The 19,250-nt window shown below is 36.8% G+C and overlaps 1 protein-coding gene across 3 annotated transcripts in view; it reads left to right on the top strand.

Moving 5' to 3' along the window:
* Positions 1 to 19,250, top strand: part of LOC141437142 (LIM/homeobox protein Lhx9-like) — a 45,673-nt gene that overhangs the window by 17,149 nt on the left and 9,274 nt on the right. For all 3 annotated transcript variants that reach the window (XM_074100406.1, XM_074100418.1, XM_074100413.1), the window contains exons 2-5: positions 2,816 to 3,013; positions 4,430 to 4,564; positions 9,483 to 9,713; positions 10,297 to 10,439. In XM_074100406.1, the coding sequence (XP_073956507.1) occupies positions 2,931 to 3,013; positions 4,430 to 4,564; positions 9,483 to 9,713; positions 10,297 to 10,439 (592 nt within the window). In that variant the 5' untranslated portion in view covers positions 2,816 to 2,930. The remainder of the gene's footprint in view (positions 1 to 2,815; positions 3,014 to 4,429; positions 4,565 to 9,482; positions 9,714 to 10,296; positions 10,440 to 19,250) is intronic.

Raw genomic sequence — 19,250 nt, 5'->3', positions numbered from 1 at the left:
GGGGTTATAGCACGCAGCACGGAATGCTGAGGACCTGGGTTAGATTCCTAATGCTGGTCGCTTTTTCTGGTTTTTCTGTGCATCCGTGTCTCAGTTTGTAAGTATTTTCGATATGGTTTCACGGGATACCCTGTAAAAGTAACAAATTTGGAGTTGAAATAAAAAATACAAAAAGACTCCAAAAAACCAATCATGATTATTAAAGAATATATTTGCAAATTACCTGACCTAATTTTTAATGCAAAAAAATTGCTTATTTGAATTAATGTTGATTTTACTTACAGTGCTTTCATTCTAGCACGGTGCGGGTAACACTTAATGCACGTTTCGTTTTACTCAAAAAAAGTTGCTGCGGTCTAAATAAATGGAAGTATATTTCAGTTGCAGCCTGAATATGACTGACGTAAAATATTTGAACATAAAGAACAATGTTATACAAAATAAATTTAAGCTATCAGATTTTTATAATCAATTAATTAAATTCAAAGCGCAATTAAATGAAAAAACGTAATATGCAGTTAGTGATGGGACCTAATGGATCTTGAGTTATATCGGTACTTATTAATTGGTAAGTAACGAATATTCTTGCAAACTCCGTTTAGCCTTACTTAAGTGGCAAATAATATTCCAACCTAGAATTTCACTAATATTCTCATAAAAATTAGCGCAATAATCGGATTAATGATGACATTAATTATGATTAAGATTTTAAATTATTAGTTTTATCGACTCAAGTTTCGACACTTTGACTCTCTAGTCTTGTGATATTGACAGCTGTCACCCGCACCATGCTACAATGAAAGTACTGTAGAGCGAAGGTGTTAGGTGTCTGGGGTAATATGTCATCTTTTAAGTCAGTTGAGTGAAACCGCGGGCGTACCGATTGACGACCGACAATTAACGAACATCTAATTGCTGTCTCGGCTAGAAGTTCGAAAGATTCATGGCCGAAACCGAAAAAAATGCGAACCTGGTTTTTGTTTGTCAGAAAATGGCTGATATTCCGTTACTACTTGTATGTTATCATTCTCGCTCTCACTTTAAAAAAAAGACGGAAGTTCACTTACCTACTTAATATTATTGTTAAAATATTAGGTACTTATAATAAGAATAAAAAACCGGCCAAGAGCGTGTCGGACACGCCCAAGGGTTCCGTAGCCATTAAGAAAAAAATCAAGTCACATTATGTGCGTTATAACACAATTAAAACACTTACTACAGTTTTAAAATCTATTACCAGAAAAAAGAGCGCATCTTCACGGCCGGCACTTACGTCCTTTTGTTGAGAAGCGCAGTTTTTCGGCAATAACTCAAAAACGGTATATCCGATCATGTTGAAACCAATTTTCGTTGAAAGTATTTATTAAGCGTTACCTTCCCATATTTTTTGCATATCTTTTGGACAAACGGTTTAATAATAATAATAACAAAATCATTTATTGCCACAGAAAAAAACACGGGTTACACAATCAAATAAAAAAAAATAAGCAGGTGGCAATGGGCTCAGGCTCAGCATAAGCTGCGAGCAAACGAAACTTGCAGCTCTGATTTTCCTGCGTCCGTTTACAAGATAGAGGGGGAGGGGACACACAATTTTTTCTACTTTGAGAGCGATTATTTCCAGAAATCTTCACTTAATCAAAAAAGTTTTTAAGAAACCTTACTATCTTTTCAAAAGAGCTGTCGAACTATGTGCCACACGTTGATGAGAGTTAAAAAAATCTGTTACGTGTAGTGCCCCCATATCAATATTTATTTTTGTAATTTAACTACAAAACTAAATAGCGGCTTTGACATACGGACGGGCGGACAGACAGACAGACAGACTTGACGAAACTATAAGGGTTCCGTTTTTGCCATTTTGGCTCCGGAACCCTAAAAAATAGGATAAACTTTTTAAAATGGCCACGTCGTATAAGTACCTACATTTCCTATTATATCAGGGCATTTTAGCATATCATTTATTATTCAGCAGTTCTAACAATGGAAGAAATATATAACTGAGTACATTATACATGTATACGTAACCTCTTGGATCGGAGACAATGGACAGTTTTTTGTATTGCTTTCGTTTGAAAACCAGTCTTCGATGCCCATGCATTTTATATAAGTACAGATACTCCTTTTTATGTTTGCAGCTTCTCAATTATTAATTAAGTAAGTAGGTAAGTTGGGGGGTTTTTAAATGATCTTTACGTGGTCTCATTTCCGGGTGCGTGTATATTTTTTCACTGTTGTTATGTAAAACTTAAAACTAACAAAGGGTTCCGTACCTGAAAAAAAAACGGAACCCTTGTAGAATCACGGGCTTATAGACGTAAAGTGGAGGTGTTTTTTTTTCTCATCCAACCCTATAGTGTGGGATATATCGTTGTATCGTTGGATAGGTCTTTTAAAACCATTAGGGGTTTGCTTTGACGATTTTTCGATTCAGTGATTTTTTTTGCTAAATTCAACTTTAAAGTGCAAATTTTCATGAAAATCGAGCGTCCCCCCCCCTCTAAAATCTAAACCGGTGGGTGAAAAAATTTGAAAAAAATCATAATGGTAGTAAGTATATCAAACTTTCAAGGAAAACTATAACGGCTAATTTTGCTTGAGAATTATTAGTAGTTTAAGAGTAAATAGCAGCCTAATGTATAAAATATACCTAAACTTGGAAGATTCTGTATAAAGTACGAAATCCTCAGAAGAGTATTACTTATTTTTTTCGTAATGGCTACGGAACCCTATTTTGGGCGTGTCCGACACGCTCTTGGCCGGTTTTTTTTAATCCTCAGCTAGAGTAGACCCTTATTCTATTTCATTGATTCAGGACCAAGGAATCCAGTTCGACCAAGATGGCCGACTCCAGCGAGCCCTCTCAAGGCCTAAACCTTGTTATTTGAGACATAGAGTCTCAAGCTAAGGTGCTGGAGCAGCAGGAAGAGATGCTAAAGGAGCGGGAGAGCTCCGAGGGGTCACCCGGGGTGCCGGACGAATGCGCGGGGTGCGGGGGGCGGATACAGGACAGGTAAGCTGAGGTCTTAGGCCGTATTGCCTAACGTATCAAATGACAGATTTCCCGTACGAAAACTGGCATTTGATTGCGAACGCGAGCATCAGAAACGTTAGGCAATACTATTTTTTTTATATGAAATAGGACTGCGGCCCATGGACACCAACAGCATTATTAGGACTGCAGGTGCGTTGCCGGACTGAACGGGGGAGCGAGGGGGAAAGGGTTTAGGGGAGTTGGGCCTCCCGATCTCCCACTCACCGGACTACCAAAACTACCATTTCACGCCGGTGTATGGTAACTAACCCGGTCGAGCCGGCCCATTCGTACTGCAGCCAGCAAGTGGTTACAGTGAGGCTCTACCACATAAAAAAAACGACCTATTATTGTCAAAGACGCTTGGAATCACTATTGTTTTCACCACTGTTTATGTCACACAAGACGAGGGTAGAAAAAGACGACAAATGCGGTCACGAACGTCAGTCGAGCGCATTAGACAATACGCTGGTTGAGTTTGGCCAATGTCAGTCAACTTGAGTTACTCGATTATACGTCAAAAATAAAAAAGCCGTGGTGGCCTAGTGCTTTGACCTATCGCCTCTCAAACAGAGGGTCGTGGGTTCAAACCCCGGCTCGCACCTCTGAGTTTTTCGAAATTCATGTGCGGAATTACATTTTTAATTTACCACGAGCTATGCGGTGAAGGAAAATCGTGAGGAAACCTGCACAAACCTGCGAAGCAATTCAATGGTGCTTGTGTAGCTCTTGTTCTGAGAGGAGGCCTGTGCCCAGCAGTGGGACGTATATAGGCTGGAATGATGATGATGATGACGTCAAAAATAAGCATATTGTGGAGGATGACGGGTAAAATTGCTAGGCGGTCCGTCTGACTGTTAGTGAGAGATGCGTCAGTTAGACGTGATGATGCTGAAAATCCTTAGTTAGTTATACGTAAGCTTCACCATACTTGTCGTTAATGATTAATGTAAAAAATTAGGAAACTAATAATTTCACTGCAATACGTTTTTGACTATCATGTAGTCGTAGGTACTTGTACTTGTGCTGATTATTTTACTGTCTTTTTATATAACCTTGGAAGGAAAATAATTCACAATTTATAAAAGTATTTTTCATGTAAAAAGTCCGAGGGATTAGAAAATATTCCTTTAAATAACATCACAGACACCGTTGTCAATATGACTGGTAGGTATCGTAAATTACCTAGTAAATAATGTTGCAATATAAAACGTAGAAGTGCTGCCCTCGCCTCAGGTATTTTATATTCCTGGTCAGCCTGTACCATGGTGCAGGTACTTACTTAACGTGCCAGCTTCCTTGCGTCTGCTGAGCGTTCGACTTGTTTGTATCGATACAAACGAGCGTCAAAAAACGGCGTATGGCAGTGCTTAAACCTATATTACCATGGTGCAGGTACTACCTATTAGCCGTGGATCGGCAGTGGCACGGGGCTTGTCTGCGCTGCTGCGAGTGCCGGCTGCCGCTGGACTCCGAGCTGACCTGCTTCTCGAGAGACGGAAACATCTATTGCAAGGAGGATTACTACAGGTATTCACTATTTTCAATCGACTTCAGTATTATTATAACGTTTTAAACCATCCGTGATTCTCACTCGTAGTCTACTCGTGACCACGGCAACTGTAACGTTGCCGAAACGTCGAGGTAAATATAACTTGTGTAATAATAGCGTGATCAGTCTCGTTTATGGTATTTTGAATTTCAGTATTATTATTTGAACATTTCAACCGCTCATTTTCTCGTCACTTTTTTTACGGATTGGCTGTTGATTTTAATGTTATTTTCGATTATTCGTAAGAGTTCCTGTATTTCTGCTAGATAACTAAAAAAACTGATGTATAGTAGAAAAATGAGATGGTTGCGAGTTTCAAAATAAATTTCTGTTTGACCGTTCCTTTTATTTGATTTACGTGGACACATTTTTGTTGATATGGTAGAAGATTTTGTTGAAGTTTCCAGGTTATCTAGAGATCTAGAAGTACAGGACGTCTAAATAATAATCGAAAATGTCATCAAATTCTACAGCCCATTCGTAAAAAATGTGAATACGAAAATTGAAGCGATAAAAACGCTCGAATAATGTAATGAATTATCCTATAATGTTTTTGTAATGGAAGCATTTTTTAACTGAATGTAGCCATTATAATTTCAATTAGTTAGACTGAAAAGCGAGAAATGAAAATTAAATGAGTAAAATAAATTTAACTGGGTCCATAAAACCACGACAATAACCTTCTACTGATCAGTTCTCAACCGCAGGATGATTTAATTTGGCACGGTTGTTTTTAGTAACGTCAATGAAGAGATAATTTTTGGAAATTTCCACGGGGATTTAGTCTGTTTCTCAAGTCGGTTTCTCAGTACAAGCAAAAATTTAGTCGCGTTAAATCTAGTCATAAGTACCTATACTATAATATAACTTACATGAGTTCCTAGGGCTGAGCTGTGAGGTACTGACAGTGCTGAGGCACTCACTTCAAATATCAGTAGAAAGCTATTTGGAGTTGGTTATTTTTTTTTATACCTACACATGTTTAACCTATTGGTTTTTAAAAAGCGTGATTTTTAGATTTTTGTTACGTATAGTATGCAAAGCGATTTGTACTTATTAGCACTGCGAATTATGACATGAGCTGCGCTAGAAGGCTGTTAATGTATATTTTCAGCACACTTGCACGTAAACTGTGTCGTAACATTCAGGCGCGGTCGTAGCCTGAAATTTTGGAGGGGGGTCACTAATTATAATGGCTTTTTTATGTTGTAATTTTTAGACGATTTTTCAATTTGACGTGTACGGTTGGGGGGCCCCTCGGACGGCACCTGGTAGGTAACATTGTATTCTAACTGGGTCGCAACTCCCTACATACAACGCAAAAGGACCTTTTTCCTTATTACGTTACACCTAAAGACGTATTTTATTTTTTAAATTGTAGTTGGTTAGGTACTCGCGTATATACTAATTAGTTCCCTTATATTTATATTAATCAGATTTAATTTTAAACAATGACGTTATCATGCCTTATTTCGAAATAAAAAAATTCGTTTGTAATATATTTTTAAATGGAAATGATAAGTACCTACTTACCTATTGTAATTTAACTATACGGTATTTAAGTATACGGAAATATAATATTATTATTCATAGATTTTAATAGTGTTTACATAAAACGTATTGCATATTTTTTACAATTAATTTGGCTGTAGGTATGCACCTTTTGGATGCATTTTTTGGATGCAACATTATCAGATTTTTTAAATTCCATGGAAAAAGTCCGCTTTCCATTTAGAAAATCTGTATTGTCAATCTTTGAAAAAAATAATATTGCATATTAATTATTTACTCACAAATGTGATAAAAAACAATAACAAGGGGAGGCCTTTGCCTAGCACTGGGTCACTACGAGCTAAAAAATGTACCTAAAAGCTTTCGCTCTGTCAATGTAAAAATCAAAACTGCGCTGTCTAAAAAACCTGTTCACTTTACCGTGAAGTCTCTGAAATATAACTCAATTTCAACCCCAGTCTGTGGTTAGTTTGAAAAGTATCCAAATTGATGCTGTAAGTCGTTCAGTTAGGGTGGTAATTTCAATGCCGTTCCAGCAATTAAGGGCTGCCAAGTTGGTACACTTGAGCGTTCCCACACCGGCTGTTTAATTGTTTGCCTGGTGTCATCCTAATTGTTTTTATCTGTGGTCATATTTAAAAAAAAAAATTTGAATTAAAAAGAGAATCGAAATGGCCATCATCATAATAATAACAGTCATAGGATGTCCACTGTTCCGCGTGGATCAATATTATCCGCTCACATAATTTTTGTAAGTCTTATTGTAATGTTTTTCATAACTCTTTTTAGGGTTCCGTAGCCAAAACGGCAAAAACAGAACCCTTATAGGTTCGCCATGTCTGTCTGTCTGTCAAAATTTTTTAGAGTACCTCCCGTAGACGATTATTCTCATCCACCCAGTAGTGTGGGATATCGTTGGATAGGTCTTTTAAAATATCCGACACGTTCGATTAACGCCCACGTGATTGGGCCGCCGGTACCAGCGCGCTATGACCATCATTTTCTTTTTTGTCATTCCGTAATTAGAGCCCTGAAGAACCGCCATACTGGTACAAATCATCTAATATTTTGTGTCCCCATATCCCGGTCTATTAGTGCTTCGACCTCTCAGGCACAGCAGGGCTACAACGAAATTCGAAAATCGTAGTTCGTATCATACCATTCCGCACCCGCTTGTATTATTTAATACGAGAATGAGAGGGACGGTACGACACGAACTTCGATTTTCGAATTTCGTAGTAGCCCTGCGTCTGCAGGATCGTCAGTTCAAGCTTACGCTTACTCCTCTGAATTTTTCAGAATTTGAACTTGTCACGAGCTTTATTTAAGTACCTAATTCAATGGTAAGTGTGAAATTCCCAATCTGTGCTGGGCCCTTGTGGGAACTACGGCCTCATTTTGAGAGGAGCCAAGAATAAAGACCGAGATAATACGTTGTTTTTACAATGTATGTTAGTTTAGTTACAAGTAGTACAGTCGAGTTCGTAAACTTGTGAGCAAAAATTTGATCAAAAATATCTGAACACAACTCTATTGTTGTTGTTGTGTTATGACGGCGTAGAAGCGTGTTCAGATATTTTTGCTCACAACTTTATGAACTCAACTACCTCGTTGAGTTTCTTGTCGGATTCTAGTTACTCAACAGAGATTTGACCGAACCGGTGCTAGATTTTTTTGACATTCATATGTTATTCCTTATTATAGCCTAAATTGAAAAAAAGATATTTTGTCTTTGCCTTTGACAAGGAGATACCGTAAAACAAATATCTGGCTCAGAGAGTGATCGTATGCCTATCCAATTTATTAAAAGTGTAAATAAACCGATTACATCAAAATTCTTGTATAAACACCCACTGGATCGAATCAATAACACATTTATCTATAATTCGTGTCTATGTCTAACCACTTATGTCTAACCACTTTTTATCAATATTAATTTTTCATTTAAAAAATCTTCGTCAAAATCTGACGTTATTTCTTGATTGAAACATATGTTTAATCTGTGGTAGCATAGAATAGCGCAGAGATGGTGGAAAATTTGACATTTGAAAATCGATTAATGCGCGGATGAATAAACGTTTTTTATTTACTATCCTTAAAATAAAACAAATAGTTACTACTTTTATAATAGAATAAACCGTCTTTGGAATTAAATCAAGTATTATAAATAATAAAATAGACAAAAACACGTTGTTCTATTCAATTAATAAATAATCGATTTACTGAACAGATTAATTATTTTGCAATAGGTTCTAGGTTTTCTCATCACTAAATGTCTATGGTCGGGTTGATGGCGTCTATAGTAATGTCACCTGCATTAATATCGGCCACAGCGGAGTGTGCAAATATCTAAATAGAAATTTGGGGTATCTGATATTTATGCAAGTTTTGCTGTGTCAGGTGTTGGTGGTGGTGATTGTACAGTCATAAATGCTGCTAATCGAGTTACAAATACGAAGTAGCTGAATAAAGAAATATCATTTACAATGACATAAACTATTGTTATACGCATTTCTAAGTTCAACGAAACAGTTGCCACCATTCCGTGTGATACGACACCTGTAGTATGTTGTGCTTGTCAGTTGCCGGACATCTTGACGTTTGATAACGACGCCTCAATTATGCCATATGGCGGAGGGGCACCCCCTAGCGGATCGGAGCTACAAATTACGCTTTACTAGCTTTTACCCATGTCTTTGCACTTTCGTATGCTTTATCCCGAATCAGTTCCAAATTTAATTCTTTTTGTATTTTTATCTTAATCAGCGCTATGAATTTTATTTGAAACAACTACTAGAACACAGTTTTTTTTATACATTCAGCATACGAAAGGTTATTTATAACATAAGTGAGATTAATACTTTGAGTACCGTCGTATCCGACTTTTCTCGACGGAAATAAATAAAAAAAAGATACACTATACAGTACCCGGCCATGAATATTGCACATCGGTCTTTGGAAAGAGACTCGGCTAATTTCGGCTTCGTAGAGAGTTGTCACACACTACTTATGTGACGTTTGTCAGTCGTTGTACAGGTGCAATAGAGTACTGACGCATTTAGATGGAAATATATAATAAAGAGTTGTTGCAACCCCCCAAACCTTTAAATTGTACGATGGCAATTTTAGGAAAAAGAGGGAACTATCCTTTTTCTAGTACTTGCAACAGCTCCCTATAGATATCCGAAGTTTACATGGCATTATAATTTGACGTAAACTAATTAAGTCCATAAAGGTGCGGTATTTTTTTGATAAAAAACGTCACTTAATAAATCCGATGATTAATGAACAGTCGCCAGTGTTCGGAAATCGTCGTGAACAGCCAATTTTCTTTTCCAAAGACCGATGTGCAATCTTTATCGTCGGGTACTATACTTGTTCTAGACTGTTCTGCGTGAAGCGCTGCGCCCGATGCGGGAACGGGATCACCGCCAACGAGCTGGTGATGCGGGCTCGAGAGCTGGTCTACCATCTGAGCTGTTTCACCTGCGCCGCTTGCGGCAGCTTGCTATCCCGTGGGGATGTCTTCGGGATGCGGGATGGTCTTGTTTATTGCAGACCGCACTACGACAGCGCGTGTCTCGAAGACTATGCAGATGATGTCAGTGTCTACAGGTAAGGCTATGTCTGACATGGTGTTAAAAAAACCTATACTGTAATGAGGGTTTTCATGGAGGCAAAATGTCGCTAGATGGCGTTAGTACCTCACGATACTAACGCCATCTAGCGATATTTCGCCTATGTGAATACCTTCATTTAACGCACATTATGGCTAATGATAATACGATACAAGTGGAAAAACATTGAAATTCGAATGTTTTGTATGAATATAGTCTTCTTATGACTCAACTTCTATACAAAAGGCTTTTTTTCGAATTAAAATAATTTTTAATAATGTACCGTATAAGAAATCACGCTTATGATGGGTTAAATATTCTTACAGGATATCTAGTTGTATGTCAATTAAAACTAAATAAATATGTGATTTATTATCTTATCTAAATTGAATAAAGATATTTTAATAATTGTTGTCATTGTTGTGTGTAATTGTTGTGTTGTTTATGTCATTACCAATACAGGCAAAAGCAGGGTGTCATCTACTGGGTATTAGCATGTCGAACACTGGGACATTTACCTCACTTGTACCCCTACCTAGCTCTTGATGGAACTTTTTTTTATAAAGCTTCTATTGTTAAAGGTGCCAAGAAATGCATAGTGAAGGAGACTCCCCCCAGTACTATGGCGGGCCCAGCCACAAAGGGCGGCCTAGGAAGAGGAAAATGGTCCAATCTCCGGATGACATGCAAGTTCAGACCATGAGGATGGCCAGCACAGCCCTAGGTAAGTGTTACGAAAATTATAGTGAGTTAACGTTATAGGTAGAGTCATTCACGATGACGCGTGCGTGGTTCTTATTACAATGTCATTAATGTCTAATTTTGACAAAATCACGCGTCGTCGTGGATAGCACTAGGTGTATATATTACACTGCTGGCTTGCGCGGCGATGTATTTTTAAATGACCAGTCGTAGACAGCAATGCATCGAGACGCGGGATATTTTTCGCATCTAAATGAGGCGTTTCGATTTAATTTTTGGGAATTACGACGGAATTTTTGAACTTCGGAACTTCAAAGCTAAATACTTTGTAATATAAGTAGGATAACAAAGAGCAAAATTACAATTAAAATATAAAAAACAGGGTTGCATTATAAACACATAATGCTGGGGAATGATTTTATTTCCAACTCAAATGGAAAATATTTCACAAAACGATAATATTTCAGTTTACTCGTATTCTAGTGTATAGTTTAGAAAATCTATTTGTTACGTGAAATTAATTTCGGTCAAAACAATTATTATGCATTAGGGCAATGGATATGTCTAACATAGAATTATTAAATAGTGTTAATAGCGTAAAAAGCGATGCTTGGCGAATTTGAATTCATACTTCTTAATTTAAAAATTCGTAATTCTGAAAATGTAACTAAAAAGGTGGGTAAGAGGCTTATATCGCGCCCACGCCGTCTCGAAGGAACATGAGTAATTAAATGTTAAAAATATGAATTCAACTCAAACAAATAGGTAAGTTGCGTGGCGATTTCAGTAGCTGTTTAAGGTAAATGTCCTAGTGTTTGACATGCCATGCCCAATGGATGTCACCCAGCTGTGATATCTATAGCTGATAGGTAACAATTAGGTACATATGACAACTACTGGGGCAGTCACCAACACTGAGACATCTACGTTACAATTAGTTTTTTTATGCGACTTGAAATAAGGATGATAGCGACGTCGGGGACGGTGACTCAACGGGGTCACGCCGTTTTGTCACCAAATTAGTTTTAAATATTATTGATTATAAATATGTATGATAGTCTGTAAGGTATTTATTGGATGGGCCCAGTTGCCCGAAATAAATGAATTTATTATTAATTTAATATAAGCGCTTGGCTTTATTGCGTATGTATACTTGGAGAATATAAAAGAAGGCCCTGATGTCGAAGCAAAATACTCGCAGCAGGTATTGTATGGCTATTAACGACTCTCAGAGCTGACCTTTTGTATCCCGACTGTATATTCGTAAATACGAAATTGATGATGATGATATAGAACAGGGTTACTCAAAGTGGGGTACGCGAACCCCTAGGAGTTCGCTATTCGACGGTAGGGGGTTCGCGACAAGGTTTATTTGACTCCAAAAACCACCAGGCTGCAAGACATGCAAGATGATTAAGATTGGTTTTGAGTCTTTTTGTATTTTTTATTTTTAGTTTCTCCAACAGTCAATTTTATTACTTGGGGGGGGGGGGGTTCGCTATGGTCTAGAAACTTCAACAGGGGTACGTGGAGCCATAAGTTTGAGAAACCCTGATATAGAATGATGATATAGAGCAATAAACAAGAACAAGGCTGTAGAAAAAAAATACAAACTCAACTTCCTTAAAAAACAAAAAAAGCCTAATTATTGAAACCTCTGTTCAGTTATAAGTAGGTAATTAAGATTTTAACAATCGGGACTTATTGAAAAACGTGACCAGCTCAAAAATTCTCTATGATGGGCGCCGACTATTGAACTTTATGTTGCTTAAAACCTTTATTTGGCAATGTAGGGGAGACCGAGGAGAGTTGTGACATCGTCGATTTTTGGGACCTTATTCACTGCTAGTAAGCTCGCAACAGCGCGTTTTTAATAGCTCGAGACTTTAACTAAAACAAAAGCGCGCTATTGCTAGCAGTTAGTTCTAAAAAATCGACGTTGTCACTACTCTCTCTCTCTGTTATTGATAATTTATATTGCTATTTTATGTTAGTAGTTTATGTATTGTATAAGTATTGCATGTATGTATTTATACAGTTGTATCATTTGTATTTATTTTAATATTATTGATTTTTCGTTTGTTTTTATTTTCTGTTTCTGTTTCCGCCACCTATTTTTGTAACACATAATTTCTTGTACCCAAATGGTTGTCTGGAAGAGATCGCTTTTAAGCGATAAGACCGCCTATTGTCTACCCTGAATCTAAGTGTTTATATCATAAGTTTTTTGTACTGCTTTATGGTGTGCAATAAAGAATATTTGTTTTGTATTGTATTGTACTCTCCTCTGTCACAACTCTCCTCGATCTCCCCTATGAACATGATTTAAGACTATATTTTTGTATTTTTTTTTAAATGTAGAACTTTTTGGACTGCAAGCTAACGACGATGTTTGAATCATGAACTTTTTCCATTTTGCCAAATAAAGGTCCAGATTTATAGACTATTAAGTAGGCTAGTTTTTTTCTTTTAAAAGATTTTTAAGGTAGGTGGGTTTTTAGATCATCTATTTTTTTTGTTATTTTATTTATCTGTGGATGAGTAGTAGCATAAATGTGGTACTTATAGCGTAATATATATTTGCAAGGAGCTAAATTATTCTTTCGTTTGACACAGTTAAATTCTCTACGAGTATTGTTACTAATTTAAAATTAATATATTTTTTTAACGTGATTTGAAACCGCTTATCTATCTCACGCATATATCGTGTATCTGCGTTACGTGTAGCTTTACAGGGAAACAATAAAGTAGGTACCAATACTTTCTAACTGCATAGATCCGTGACATGCAATCGAGAACCTTAGGACCCCCTAGCCAAAACCTCCTAAGTTGCATGTTCGAGATTTATCAGTTACGCGGTGTTGGTTCTTCATGTTCGAGGGGTTTTAACTTCATTTTTGTTTTATTTCAAAGAATTTTGAGTGAACATAGGATAAAAGCTTACTTTGTCACATAGGTATGCGGAATTTATTACTACTTAGTTACATTGATTTATACTGTCCCGCCAATTTTTAGTTCAGTTAATGCTGGACAACCATGTATAATCAACTAACTGTATTTAACAAGAGTCTGTTCAAGATTTGTATTTAAATTACCTACCTCCAAAATAATTAAATGTTGCTAACTTAAATCTTTCTTTATTTCTCTCACAAAAAAAATAAAAACAAATATAACTTGACAATGTATACTTACGCTAGCTATTTAAAATTAGCCGTTATTGTGACTCTGTCTGCCAGAAAGAATTGGTTTCTCGCTTACCCACGGGAATGATAATTTTTTCCGGATTAAAAACTAGCTTTATTTCCAGTATCTCGAAATTCATACCAAGTTTCCTTGAAATCCGTTCAATACTTTAAGCCTGCAAGTAACACACACACACAAACATCACGCCTGTATTCCCAAATGGGGTAGGCAGAGCACACAAAACGTTACCGCTTCGGAGCCACTTTGAGCAAGTAACAGAATAATATTAATACATGGTCGTAACAAAGGTACACACGCATATAGGTATAGCATGCGCCTGGTGAGAACTATATGGTGCCTTACAAGAGTGCTCTATAATATTATAATCCTTATTAATGTAAGAATGGATTTGAACAAATCTTGTATTCGCTGAGAAATATTCCATATTTTATAATACAAGCGGTCACCGCTAAATACGTAGCCTTGTCGAAACATTTATATACCTACAGATACCATAGCAATTCAAAGCCATTTCTAGACGTCAGTTAAAATTTCGCCTGAAATCTCAAAAAGAAAAATCACGCTCCCTACGTCCCAGATGTCAATACATCCCATTCTATAATCTCTACTAATGAATAGGCTGCGGATTCCGAGAACTGTGCCCGTCTCGCTCCAGCCTTTTAAACGGTCGTTGGATGGAGGGAGAGGCTTGGGAGTTTGAATGTTGGGTCGGCCTGTAAGGTCGGTTTTCTGGATTATGCTTTATAGAGGTAGGGAACTCGATGAGGTAGCTATTCAGGTTGTAGGCTCTCGACCTGTATAATCACGAAGACACTTATATTTTTAACGTCTGCGTGACTCTTGTTTATAACACACTAGTTTATACCTGCAGCATTACTTGCGCAAACTATTAGGTAAGTCTACATAATAGTCGAATAGAAATACCAAAGTTTTACTAAATTCCCAGGATAAGGGAATAAATACGGGAATTCACAAGAATTAGGTACGTCGTGGTCTTCATTTACGTGGGACATTTTCATGAAGGTAGTTTACATTTCGTGATTTAACATTCGTATGTCGTAATGCCGTGGAGATATCTGGATAAAATTAGCCTATTTATTATTTGGGTGAAGACCAGAAAGTTGCACACTAACGAAGGTGATTAATTAAAATTGCTATTATTTTTTTTCCATTGTGCCACGAAAATTACCCATACAAATGTAAGATTAACCCTTAATTTGACAAAAATAAAAAAAGTTCGTGATTCAAGCCTACTCGTTATTTTGGAGTCCTAAAAATTCTATATATTATTATATACAAGTACACTTATTCTGTCATAAGTATCCCTTAGGTACTTAGAGATTTGTTCAAATCTCTGTTTTGTCCATTTCCCTGTAACGATAACGTTCAAGAGTGGAGAAAAAAAATGAAACGGTTGGAGCAACCTTCGGCAGAGGAGACGCTGCCTACTTCAGGAGCTACTACGAAATTCAAAAATGGAAGTTCGTATCGTACCGTCCCTCTCACTCTAGTATTAAATAATATAAGCCTCAGCGGGACGGCAAGACACGAAGTCCGAATTTCGCACTTTGTAGGGTCTGATATTAAGTGCTTCGTGCTGTCGTGTTATAATTAAAACAACTGCATTAGCTTTCATACAAAAGCATGCGCTAGCGTCGATAAGGCACGGACTGGAGAGCCCTTACTTCCCTTCGGCGTCGAGTACTGTTGCGCCAACAAATTGGGGTATCTGTCAACCCTTTGTTAGGGTTCCGTGGCCTACGAGTAGACTGGACCCTTTTCCTGAGACTGTCCGTCCGTCAGTCATAGAGCTGTACTTGTTTAAAAGGAAACACTTGGAAAAATATATCAGATGTAGGTATATATCGCGAGTGACAAGCAAAAGTCAGTAAGTATCAAATACCTACTTACAACAAATAGTATCTCAGTATGAAATTACTAACTAGATACGACTTTTGAAGAGCAGTGACAGAAATTGTTGTGAGTTTTGCATGTCAGCCGGCCATATTATTTAGTAAGGTTTCTTAGGTTAGTTCACTTTGTCTTCTTTTTAACTGTTAATGAATATTATTTATCAGATGTGGCAACTCTATTTTCCCGTAAGGATGTGGCATGTCAGTAAAGAAAACTATGATTTTTGGCTGAGGACGTGGACTTTCGACTTTTTTTTTAATTATTGCAATGTGGTATTAGATTTAGGACAATTTTGTATGAAAATACTTCCAGCTTGATCTCGTACAACGTGAATGAAGACCACTATGCTATACAATACAATACATTGACACTCCTTACTGAACACCAACACATGGTGAGTAAATAGTACAGAAAACACAGGTATATAGATAAGCAATAGGCGGCATTATCGCTTCAGATCGATCTCTTCCAGGCCTACAAGACTTCTACCTTTACAAGAGATGGAAGTAACGATGTAATTTTTGGGTATTCGCGAGAGAGCAAAGCCGGGGGTGAAGGCTAGTTTTTAAATAATTTAAGAGTATACTTTCTTAGTAATGACAATAAAATGCGAAGTAATGCAATGGTATGTCACGTTTCCAAACCGCACTAGGTCGCGTGGGAAATACGGCCCAAGCTCTCTCATGCTGAAAGGAGGCCTGTGCCCAGCAATGGGACGTTATATAGACTGAGATGGTGAATGACAATAAAATACGCTGCTACGGAACCCTTCGCTCTAGTACAACGCGCACTTAGCCAACGTTTCTTTTGTTTAGCGGTAAAAAAAGTGATTCGGCTATTTTCAAGTCTGCGAGGTTTTTGTATGGGAACTGCAGTAGTCCTTGCTAGGGTATGATGAGCAAGGTGTTGATGATCTAAGATTTAACACAACGGTAAAACTAGAGAACATGAGATTAGAAAGATTATACTACTACTCTAATTTTTGAAAATTCCCATCCTGACCTAATCAAATCTAACTGCTTTACTTACATACAAAATAGCTTTACAAACCAAACTGCAGGTGGCGACACTTACATGGCTGTCATAACAAATACCGCCATGATGTATAAGCTGATAATTGTACATACCAGATCCACAGATAATACAAGCGCGCACATTCTGTTGCTTTTTTAATTTATTAATTTCTCACTAGGCAACACTTGGGTGGGTTTTTTTTAATGGCCACCGATGTGAATCGACCTAAGTAATTATTAAATTTATAATTAAATATATTAGACAGCTAGAGTGATTTAGGTGTGGGGTGAGGTCAATTATTTTTTATTGTTTCTTTCGGACGTTGTGCTCGTTGTTCTGTTAAATAATTAGATCTGTTAGGCTAGTTTTTTTTCTATAAACTAGTGACACTATGTCTCAGCTGGACAAAGGTTTGACTTCCAACTGGCCCTGTCTGCACTTATGTCTGGCGTTTTAAAAAAATGAACCTTTTTTTAAAATTTCGGAAAAAATATGATTTTTCCTACTCAGAATCAAGAGCACAATCGATTCCGATAGTTTAAAAAATGTGTGTGTTTTAAACAACGTAAATTAAACCCCTTTTAGGTACCCTATAGGTTACTACTTCTGGTTGTGTTCATCATCATCATCATCCCAGCCTATATACGTCCCACTGCAGGGCACAGGCCTCCCCTCAGAATGAGAGGGCTTGGGCCATAGTTCCCACGCGGGCCCAGTGCGGATTGGGAACTGGTTGTGTTACACCTTGAAATTTGGCATGAAGGCACATTTATAGCACAACAAATAAGAAAAGCCTGAAAATCTTTATTTTTTGTCTAAATCGAATCTAAACTAAAAATAGCCGAAAGTTACAAATAAGTTTCTGTTTTACAACCCGATTTTAGTACAAACTTTTTTACTGACTATACTTTTTGCTGACTATAGGATAGACATCCAACTTGCATTATAACATTTATTACTATTTTTAGAAAGATTCAAGTCGATTCGGTCAGTGGAAGTGGGTCAAAATGAACTTGCAAGATTTGAGCCAATAAAAACAGTGCAAATTAAATGAAAGCTCGTAGAAAATAAAAAATTGCCACATATAACCATTTAACCGAGGATCCAGCAAAACCAATTCCTAGTACCATTATTTAAAATGTTTATAAACTACTGCGGCATAAAAATCGAATGGTTATCAGCACCAAAAATTGCTATAATTGAAAAACAAACTCTCCTAATCGAACTAAAAGCCGTTTGTTAAAAAAAAACTAAACAATCGTTTAACCCCTGGTTAAACACAAACATTAACTAAAACTTTAATAATCACTTAAATGACGATAGCATCGCGCTATTCACCTGTCTTTTTTTAAGCTAATTAGTGGACAAACGCCTCAGTTGAGAACTTGAATAATACGGAAATTGTATAGATTAATAGATATTTAATTGATTTCGATGTTTGAGGGTGGTTTAATTTACAGCGGGTGTCACTCCAACTGAATTATGGCATGCGGTTGGTAAAAAACATTGTTAATTTGGTTGCTTAACGAATGTCAAAACTTGCCGTGTTTGATAGTTTTAGAAACGAGTGGCGTTATGAAGCGGAATCAGAAAGCATTTTTAATATTCCGTATTCATAAATGAACCTTTAACGTCCGTCTATGTGTCTATCAAAACCAACTTTGACCAGATAGCACAGTAGTTGAAGAATTTAACTACCAAGTTAAGAAGTAAATTTTTAAGAAAGCTACGTAACGTAAATACGTACTATTGGGAGGGTGCGAAGTACTAGGAGGAGGTGATGAAATCTATCGCAGCGCTCATGGTGGCCAAAAGTAGAAATAGTTCTGGCTCTGTCATCTGTCATACTCATATGAATCTGTCATTAACAAAGCAATTTGTATAGATTTTAACTACCTAATTTTAGTAATAGATGTTTGTGCTATGATGCGAGCTTGAATTATTGAACACTGTCCCTGTTTTGTTCTTAATTCCTCTACATCTCGAACATGTCCAGCAACAATTTTCCTTATGAAACGGTTTGTGGTTGAAATTTTATATTGAGTGATACTCACAAAACCGGTCTTCAAAATGATACTCATTTTGATCTGAAAACGATATTTAATTTATTACTAGCGATATAAGAACAATGGAATAATTTTACTATTATTCAAAGAAACCAATAAGATAGCTTTATCTTTTCGTTTTACAGTAAAAGTAGGTACAACTAAACATGAAGTAAACAAACCCTGGCATAACGAAAATAAAACACACTTTTTGAATAAATTTTACTTACCTCATTTAATTTTAATGACCAAAAATAAATTCACAACCTTTTGTCCACCCAAATCACGATATCACAGTAATTTTGTATTATAAATTGTTTTTTTTTTAGAAAAATATGGCGCTGTCCATTGGAGGACAATTTTGCCAGTGTCTAGTAAGTTTTGCCGTTGTACGATAAAAAAAAAAAAACTAGAAAACGAAATATGAGACGTAATATTGGATGAACGATGACAGCGCGAAATCCGTATTATAAATTAATACGTTATAGGTTTGACTTTTGTCACAATGGTCGCGATGAAATTTCAAAACGTCAGAGCATCAGAGCCAAAAAAGGTTAGGTGGCGCTGATGTTGTGCACAGAGCCAATACTCACACAAGATATTTTTACACAGATGGTAAGCGAAGAGGACTGAGAGGGAGCACGCATTGCCTTATA

Source organism: Choristoneura fumiferana, chromosome Z (genome assembly GCF_025370935.1).
Source record: "Choristoneura fumiferana chromosome Z, NRCan_CFum_1, whole genome shotgun sequence".
Taxonomy (NCBI): domain Eukaryota; kingdom Metazoa; phylum Arthropoda; class Insecta; order Lepidoptera; family Tortricidae; genus Choristoneura; species Choristoneura fumiferana.
The sequence above is the reverse complement of the archived record's forward strand: the minus strand, read 5'-3'. Positions and strand labels throughout refer to the sequence as shown.